General features: G+C 37.9%; 3 protein-coding genes across 4 annotated transcripts in view; 1 reads left to right on the top strand and 2 right to left on the bottom strand.

Annotated features, from left to right (window-relative positions):
- LOC111478507 (vegetative cell wall protein gp1-like) overlaps nt 1-9,756 on the bottom strand; it is a 446,768-nt gene that overhangs the window by 316,249 nt on the left and 120,763 nt on the right. The gene's annotated exons all lie outside the window — the stretch shown is intronic.
- Nucleotides 1,436-3,197, top strand: LOC111478474 (ethylene-responsive transcription factor ERF060-like). The gene has a single exon (XM_023122751.1). The coding sequence runs from the start codon at nt 1,844-1,846 to the stop codon at nt 2,885-2,887; it is 1,044 nt and encodes a 347-aa protein (XP_022978519.1). The 5' UTR covers nt 1,436-1,843; the 3' UTR covers nt 2,888-3,197.
- Nucleotides 3,984-7,121, bottom strand: LOC111478493 (protein SCO1 homolog 2, mitochondrial). 2 transcript variants are annotated; one of them, XM_023122775.1, is made up of 7 exons: nt 6,646-6,986; nt 6,100-6,232; nt 5,935-6,010; nt 4,841-5,038; nt 4,644-4,733; nt 4,412-4,544; nt 3,984-4,329 (listed from the first exon to the last, which is right to left on the bottom strand). In XM_023122775.1, exons 1-7 carry the CDS (start codon nt 6,714-6,716, stop codon nt 4,221-4,223), a joined length of 810 nt encoding a protein of 269 aa, XP_022978543.1. In that variant the 5' UTR covers nt 6,717-6,986; the 3' UTR covers nt 3,984-4,220. The 2 variants fall into 2 exon arrangements, with proteins under 2 accessions (XP_022978543.1, XP_022978544.1); XM_023122776.1 differs by having other exon boundaries at nt 4,044-4,329; nt 5,935-6,023; nt 6,646-7,121.

Genomic DNA, 9,756 nt, shown 5'->3' with positions numbered 1-9,756 from the left:
ATTAGCCCCCCAAAGAGGCCATTAGCCCCCCCAAAGAGGCCAAATTCTCTCTTACTATGGATAATATTTTTCATTTAAATGTTCGACTTAGACTTTAATTTAAATATAAGAAAAATAATCAATATCATATTTTAAAATGTCATTTACTCCTAATTAAAGCAAGGCACCTTTTCCATTTTTCTTTCAATTTAGTAATTATTGTTTTTTTTTAAAAAAAAAAGTTTTAAAATTACTCTTATATTTTTCACATTTAGCCACTCAGGTTTTTTTTAGTACTATCCCTGTTAACCAATGTAATTTAAGTTGATTGATGATAAATTTATAGAGCATATATAATACCTAATACATTGGTTAAAAAAAGGAAAAAAAAAGATAGACAAGGACGAATTAAAAAATAGTAGAATATATGGGATGGAATTGAAAACTTGGTAAACCATAAAAGTAAAGATTAAAATATATATGGAAACTTTATTTTGGTAAAGAGAACCATTGAAATTGCGGGAATCGTATTTAGATTAAATAAAAAAGAAAAAAAGTAATGCAAATTGGCTTAGATGGAAGGAGCGCGTCTAAGTTGGCAGAAGGAGCGCGTGAGGGTCGGACCCACCCACCATTTTAGTGATCGGAAATAGCATTGGCATGGCTTGGTCTGTACGCAGAGGGGTAGAGAGGAGGGGCCAGGGTGTATAGTGTAATTGCATCAACTCCAGGCGTTGGGATTGATGTGGGTTGACTTAACTGCGGTTAAGGTAAGCAAAGGAAAGGCCATCCATTTGCGTGAAGAACAGAATGTGGCTCTTGGTGAGTGCGTAGAGAAAGAGGCCACGCAGCAGCTCTTCACCTTAATTCCAACCCTGCCGCCGCAATTCTGCACCCCACCATTCTGTATGTCCCTTTCTCGTTTGTCCTTGTCGCCATCCCCACCAATTCCTCTAATTCATTATTTTTCCATTTTTATCTTCTCTTAACTTATATTGTTATGTTTAATAATAATGATTAATCCCACGCCTAAGTTAGAAACAAACAAACAAACAGCATGTCATCCTTAATTAAATACTATATAATCGAGCATCATTTTCAAATTATTTATTTCTTTTCTTTTTTGGGTTGTGGCATATCAAAACATAAAGCTAATTGAATCAGAGGGTCATCTTATGGTGGGCGTTACAAATTGATTCGATAGGATAAGGAATAAGAAAATGACGTGGCTGCGCGTGCCATTCTATACCCAGCCAAATACAATTCACTGAAATTTTGCAAGTGGGCCATTGCTATACTTCTGCCACGTGTCCGTATATCCTGACGTGGCTTTATCTGGTTGGAGTTTCCACCTCGAATTGTGTTATCTTCAGGTTTACGAGATAATTGGGCGGAGGAACATGCGGTAGGAGAGAGAGAAAGGGGCGGAGGTTTGGGGTTATATAAACGGTGGGAAGGGTCCCTGTATTTGCAAGCCGAGTTGAATTTGGGCGTAAAACGAAGAAACGAGGGAAACTAATTCCTCTGCTCTCCTCTGTTTTGATTGTGCAAGTATTATCGAGTGCTTCCATTTCCCCCCACCCCCCCTTCTCTACTCTCCCCGCTTCTCTGAGTTCCCTTTCTTTTTTCTTCTTTCATTTTAGTTTACCATTTTGTGTTATAGGCCCACAAGGCTGCTGCTCCTTTTTTTCTTCGTAAATATTTGCGGTTTTTTGGTTTTCTACTGTTTTTTCTCCCTCCTCCTCTTCTGCTTTGATCGACTTCGAGGGTGTTTTTGAAGTCCCTCAGCTTGGTTTTAGGAAGCTTTAGAACTTTGTTATCTTTGGATCTTGTATTGCGTTGCTGAAGTTTCTTGACAACAATCATGGCTGCAGCTACAGATGTTTACACTGGAATTTCAACGCAGTTTTACTCTTCGGATCCTTTTAGCGAGGAATTAATGAAGGCACTTCAACCTTTTATGAAAAGTGCTGTTTCATCCTCCTACTCTTCTTCTTCTTCTTCTTCTTCTTCTTCTTCTTCTGTTTTTTGTCAGCCAAGATTAAGCCCTGATGTTTGCTCCCCGTCGAGCACCTGCTTGTTTTCTCAAGGCTTCTCGGGAATTGAGAAAATGGGTCTTGAGCAATCAGGTCCAATCGGCCTAAACAATCTCACCCCTTCTCAGATACGCCAAATTCAAGCTCAAATCCAACTACCCCCACAAACCATGTCTTCCCTCTCTTCTTCTTCTTCTTCTTCTTCTTTCCAGTCTCAATATTGTAACTTCCTTGCCCCCAAATCCATCCCCATGAAGCTCATCGGCTCTCCATCTAAGCCCACTAAACTCTACAGGGGAGTCCGGCAGCGGCACTGGGGAAAATGGGTGGCAGAAATCAGACTCCCAAAGAACCGAACCAGGCTTTGGCTTGGGACCTTCGACACGTCCGAGGAGGCTGCTTTAGCCTATGACAAAGCTGCTTACAAACTCCGTGGGGAGTTTGCCAGGCTCAATTTCCCACATCTCAAACACCAATTCGGAGAATTCAAACCTCTTCACCCTTCTGTGGACGCGAAACTTCAAGCAATTTGTGAGAGCTTGAAACAGGGGAAAACAGAGAAGCTCTGTTCTGCTGAGGATGAAAAGGCAAACACCAGTCCACCTCCATCGGAGTCAAACTTAGTGGTTGACTATTATTGGGAACCGGAATTGAATAGCGAAGTGGAGACCTCATCCTCATCCTCATTCTCATCCTCATCTCCTTCACGGTCTGAAGAATTGTCCACCGGATCATCCCCTGAATCAAGTATTAGCTTCTTGGATTTTTCAGATTCCCAATGGGGTGAAGGAGAAGCATTTTGTTTGGAGAAGTTTCCTTCCGTGGAAATTGATTGGGCAGCTCTGAGTCAAATGGTCGAATCGGAGTGTTAATTAGTAATGTTGTGTAGTTTGTTGCTAAGATTCTGCAATGAAATTTTAGGCATTTGCAGAGGTCTGGTGTTAGTGAAAGATTAGGGTGGTGAGTCAATGAAAAGAGTCTGTTTTCAAGGGAGATGCAGTTTGTCTGTAATGGGTTCTATATGGTCCATTGTGGTCTGCAGGTTCTTTTTTCTTCCCTTGCATGGCCATCTTATTTACTCCTACATTTTGTTCTAAGTTAATGTAATTAAGCAGTGTGTGTGTTTTAGCACATATGAAGCTCTTCTTTATCAATCTAATAATAAGAGTTCCTTTGGGTGAAGCGAATTGGGGAGTTAGGCATCACTGAGCCCATAACAAATAACGGGCCAAACAACAAACAAATCCAACAAGTCCACGAAACTGAGCCCCAAAAATATCCAGACCTATATTATTTTGGTGTGCCGCCAATTTCAAAGTGTTAGGCACCCAGCTGGGTCTTCGTGTGTTGAACGCATCAGTCTGCAATCGTGTCCCTGTCTCTTTCCAATTTCCATTCGGGCATGGGAGCCATGTGTGGGCACAATTTTCAAGTTCCATCTCCACATGGGCCATTCAACTTTACTATTATTGTATCATTTGTGTTGTTTGTAGCATCAACTCAACAAATATCTTCAGAGAATAATCCAACACAATAGAGGTAACTACGTGATTTGAGCCCACTCATTAAATCATTATATTCTCAACATCAAAATTGAAGTTACCTCTACCAGAGGCTGAAATCAAAAGACAAAAAATCACTACAAGAATAAATATGAAAGCATACGAAAAACCTAAATGGAAATGGAGTATGTAAGGCCCAATATTAGAATTCCAAACCCATGTCTTTCATAATCGAATAGGTTGGGTTTGAATCCATTTCTAGTTGCAAATTCGGGACCAAAACCAGAATTACAAATGAATTCCATTGCTTGCTTAAAATCATTTGGTGGAACTTTCTTGGTTCTAGAGGAGGGTAAATTATAGAATCAAAATCAACTTACTGTGCCAAGCCCCCTTCATGTTCGGTAGCTTTTGCACCTCATTCGAGCCGAACAAAATTTCATCAGATAGTTGAAGCAGCAGTTGGTGAGTTCAACGGATTATAGTGATGCTGTATTATTATTTTATCCCAACCCAACTCACAAAGTTGAACAAAAAAATTGCCTTTTTCTGTTTACACTATTATACTACTAATGGACATCTGAAGGGTTGAAATTCAGGTAATAAACTCAATCTAACACCTCCAAGGCTTTCACTGAATGACTAGAAAGAAGCTTACAACAAATAGGAATGCAAAGGAAAGAACTTGAAGACCTGTTGGTAATTAGTGAGCAGTTTTCTGTAGTGCATTCAGTATGGCTTGTGATAGCTCTTCAGCATTGTACTCGATTCCAAAGCATCTCATAACCTCCAGGTTTGGACTCAACAAATACCTGTTTGTTTTTCCACATTATACATACATTATTATTCAAGTCCTAATGAGAAAAACACAGTCAGCAGTGTCAGGTGGCTTACATTTTGTGTGAAGAATCGATAAGATAATCGTTGCCATCCTCTTCAATCTTCTTAAAGTAAACACGGTATTCCTGTGCCATTTGCCTTACTGCTGCAACTGGCCCAGTCAGTCCTATAATTCTTGGATCAAACTCTGCAGTCCAAAGATGATGGGAAAAAATAAGGGAAACGTCCACCAAAATATATTTATCTGGACAATATGTATCATCTTCAGGAAGAGGAAAAGACTGACCTTTAAGGTAAGCACGAAGATGTGATGGGTTATCTCGTTGTGGATCAATTGTGACAAATACAGGTCGAACCTTGACGCTATGTCTAGACTCTTATTCACAGAACCATAAACAAATAAATGAAGCAAGAGAGGCAGTAAATGGCAACACCATATAAACGGATAGTGCATATGTTGCAGTTTTTTAAGTAGTGAAATACCTAATATGTTTAAAGCCTTGGACATAATCTGGAGTTGCTCTGGCACAACATCAGGAGACGAAGTGTAACCAAAGTAGAGGAGAGTCCAATTCCCCCGAAGATCTTTCTCTGTTACAATTCTTTTCTCTGTATCAATAAGAGCAAAAGGGCCCCCAATAACTGGTCCTTTAACTACGTTTACAGAGGTGCTTCCCTGCCCTGAGTAGAAGAAGACACTTTAGTTGTCTTTAAATCTGAAGCATTTAAATATTGTCCCCAAAATCAATCCGAAACTTATTCCACATGCTGCCTCAGGCTCATTAAAAGTCATTTGTGTGCCAAAATCTTCAGAGCATAAACTTGATCATGCAGTATTACAACGCTAATATCAACAAGTTTACCACTGCCACGCATCACTGTCTCAGCAGGGTTGAAAAACTAAACAGAACAGCCATTCATATCAGGAGTTGTAAAAGCCCATAAATTCCCAGTATAGTTTAGAGACATGGCAAATAGGATATGCATATAGTGTCAAGGATTGTTGGGAGGGAGTCCCACATTGGCTAATTAAGGGGATTATCATGTGTTTATAAGTAAGGAATAAATCTCTATAGGTATGAGGCCTTTTGAGGAAACCAAAAGCAAAGTCATGAGAGCTTATGCTCAAAGTGGACAATATCATACCATTGTGGATATCTGTAATTTCTAACATGTAGTGCCTGCTTATAAGTAAAAATCTAAAAGTTTTCATAATCCATATAAAAAGAGGTTATTATTCAGGCCATTCAAGCTTTATTTCAATCTTCTACTTCCTCATTTCCCTATCCTATGCATAGAGGAGTCAAGGAAATCCACAACAAGTACTGGATGATTGATTGCACAGCTACCTATGGTTTCTTGTGGTAAGAGACCCCCAATAGAGTAAACTAAAAGCGAACAAATCATAGTTATATAGAACCTTGTATTGTATAATGGTCATCCCAAGTCCTAACAGAACCGTCTGTGCTATATTTTCTTTCTCAAGTCTTAATATAGACAATAATTATGAAACTTATTTGCAGCGAAACTAATTAACAATGGTGGCCAATATCAAATAAAAGAGCACAAACAAAAACCTTTCAAGACAGCTCTTCTCTCATCGTTATAATGAACAAAGGCAGCTAACCCAACAAACCCCATGACCGCAGCTGGCTGCACAAAAATACTAACAATAACAGTAAAGTAAAGAAATTGAAAAGGAGAATTTAAAATCTAAAAGATGAGGGAGGGTCAGGTCATACAATGATATAAGTAGCCCATGAACGAGAAGTATGTGCATCTACAGAAATGACAGGATGGACTTCTGGTCTTTCCTTATTGTATTTTGATGTTGTGGAATATCTGCAGGACCGAACGCTAATTGATGGATGTAACCTACATCAAAATTTCTTTTAGTAAGCAATGACAATCTAGCCCATAACTGTACTGGAAGTCACTTGATTATCAGCTACATGTCATGGTTTTACATTAGAAGAAACAGGACCCACGATTACGTAACTCCATATACGATCGCAATTCAACGTAATCACATCTCGTGTGAAGTTAGGAAGCAAAACTCGGGAAAATTTGGCGAAAACCCTACGCTTCCGCTTGGTAAACCAATACATCGAATTGCATTGATACAAATGACAAACCAACTCAGCAGGATAATGGTTTGCACATGCGGCATTCGGATTCGAAGATAGATAATCGAAAGCCATAAAAGCAGTAAACAGGGTCATTAAAACACAACATAATACCGGCAATCGAAGGATAGGAATCAGTTGTAAAGGGTTTAAGGGGAAAACCTCTGAAGTAGACAGCGAGCATGAGGGGAGGGGAGTTTGGAGGGAGAGAAAATAGAACGAGAAGTGAGCATATTTGTTCCGTGGGAAGAGAACTTTATGAGCTTCTGAAAAATCGTGGCTTAGACCAAAGACCCATTTCAATTGTTACGCGCCTTGCTCCCCAAGATTGTCTACCTTCAAAAACTATCCCAATCGGCATAGATTTTGACTTTCCAGGATATCAATTTTCAGCCTGTAAGTGCAACACAATCTTGCTGCCCCCAGATTCCTTCGCTTCCCTTGATTAAACAGCGACGCCGGATTGCAGTTCCCTCCACCTTCCCCCGCCCCCAATTCTTTAGAATGTTTTCTGGGCCTTCACTGCGTATGCCCCGATGTCCGTGCCAAGATTTCGGTCCACTTCTACGGCCTCTAAAAGAGCCCATAACTGGATGGCTTCTACCCTAATACATTAAGGCCCAATCAAAATTCGGAAGCAATTATATTTTTCTACCATAACTCATAAATTCGTGTCTCTTTTAATTGATTTCATCCCCTCCCTCATTCATTGGAGACCACGAAGCCCTTCAAAAACATTCAACGAGCATACTCACAGGACAAAGGTTTTGGTATTATAAACCAGTTGCATAAAAGCCTCAGAAAGAAATTTAAAATCGTTACCGTACTGTCACAGCACAGATGGGCCAAAGCAGCAACCTAACCCAGTCCAAGTTTGACTCGACTCAAGATCAAACGCTCCAACTCCATCACCTTGTCCGCCCCGACACATCAAACTCCAATGTCATTAATTCAATAAAATTAGCGGTGGTCCTTGTAGCAGGTAAACTTTTTTTTTCCTTTTTTGTTTTTGTTTCTGAAGAAGTGGTTGCAAAAATAATGCGATTTGTCGGAAATAATAAGGATCAACGAATACCCACCTGAGGTTGAGTGGTCGAAATTGTTTAGGGCTTCTTATGCTTTATTTTTTGGGTACAAATTATGGAATGTGCAACTAAAATTAAAAAATGATTTTAAATAGAAACTAAGAATTTGGGACGATGGCGATGGGTTTCTAACTTGTTGTATTTGAAGTTTCTCGCATTCATGAATCTTCTTACCACCCCCTTCCCTTCAAAAATTTTTTTTTTTATTTATTATTTATTTTTTTTATGCCTCGATCTATAGAGATATATCTGGAAGATATTTAGTAAAAATTAGATATTTGGTAAATAATTGAGTGATATAAAATTGAAACCTTATCTTGTCTGTATTATATTTTGTACCTACTTGAAGTTATCAGCAATAAAATTTTTAGCCAACATTCCTCTTTCTGTATTCTCTCTTCTGTTCTTTGCATTTCATCTTAATTGAATTTGTATAGAGATATCAATTTTTATTTAACCAATTTTTTTCCTTACTTTCCATACTTGCTCATATTATTTACTATAATTATTATTCATCCCTTCAATACAAAATATTAATTTAAATAGGACCCTATCTTAATAGTTGTACGGGTAAGCTTATTCATTGGACGATGTTGATGGATTCATAATGGAAAATAATAATCAATTTCATACTTGATAAGCCTCTATCTTGAACTTGAAGAATTAAGAAAACAATCAATTTCACGAAGGACCAAAACATGTAATCAACCACTCCATATTTCTTTACAACTTTCGGATTTTCGTATATTAGACGAACACGGCTCTCCACAATGGTACGATATTATCGACTTTGAGTATAAGCTCTCATAACTTTGTTTAGGGGTTCTCCAAAAAGCCCCACTCATACTAATGAAGAGAATATTTTTTTATTATAAACTCATGATCATTTCCTAAATTATAAAAAATACACACAAGTTTAATGAAACGAAAATGAATTGCGATAAATGGGAATATGGATTCCAATTATAGAGTAAGCAAGAGCACACATTTGGACGTAATCAAGACACAAATGATATTTGTTTGTACAACAAATAAACAAAAGGCATTCAAAAGAAAGACCAATGAATGAGAACAAAAAAATGACGCCTAACCAAACTTTTTGTTCCTCCTTTCCATATTGCGTTCTCAATCCCTTTCTGACTATAGTTGAAGTAAATTGCAGGAATAGCAAAGGCATGAGTAAGAATCACGTTCCCAGAACTGTTCTCTGTTTCAAATATAAAAAGAAGAAAAACAAACCCAGATTATGAGGATAGTGGATTACGGGGCCCCCATCTGGATGGATACCCATCTGAATTGGTACAAAGTTTTTTACAATTATCAGATCCAAATGATGGCTTGAATTGAGGTCAGGCCACTCCCCCCCGCCCCTTCAATCCAATGGCTCTCATTAATGGCCTTCCTGTTCCTGCTTCCTGCTCATCAATCCAACCCACAGCTTCACTCAATATGACGCCAACGTCTCATCATTCTCCTTTTGTTTCTTTCATAACCAAATTATTGTTCTACCTTTAACCTTTTCTTAATTCCACTTTTTTTTTTCTTTTTTTCTTTTTTTTTTAATTATTATTCACACACAATATGATTCTACCTCCAAAATGTGAACATCAACCATAAATTACCATACACTAATAGATATATATATATATATATATATAGATAGATATATATGGCGTTGTCTACAATATTTAGGGGTCCAAAATCATCATAATTAGCATACATATTCAACTTGGCTTCTGCTACATCCCATCTCCAATAGGAAAATGAAATTTGATGTCTACTTTGAATTCTTTGTACTCCCAACACAACGCCAGGATATCACCCCTTGTTATAACAACAACAGCCGCTTTCATTTGCCCCATTTTGAATTAAATTGCCTAATAGCCCTATTATTATCAATCAATATGTTCACAAACAAAAATAAATCCCTCAAATAAAATTCATGCACGCACCGACACTGCATTACCCATCAACTTACAGTTTTCTTATTTTTCCATTAACATAATTATGTTTAAAATTCAATCATCCATTCATTCTCCTTTTTTCTATTTATTTATTTATTTATTTTCCTTCTCTTTATTGACATTATTATTATTATTATTATTATTATTATTACTATTATTATACGGCACAAACCACACGCAGGGGTATATGTCAGAAGAACGTGAAAGTACAAAATTGGGCTTGG

The sequence above is a fragment of the Cucurbita maxima genome, unplaced genomic scaffold (assembly GCF_002738345.1).
Source record: "Cucurbita maxima cultivar Rimu unplaced genomic scaffold, Cmax_1.0 Cma_Scf00004, whole genome shotgun sequence".
NCBI lineage: Eukaryota > Viridiplantae > Streptophyta > Magnoliopsida > Cucurbitales > Cucurbitaceae > Cucurbita > Cucurbita maxima.
This window is presented reverse-complemented; position numbering and strand designations above follow the sequence as displayed.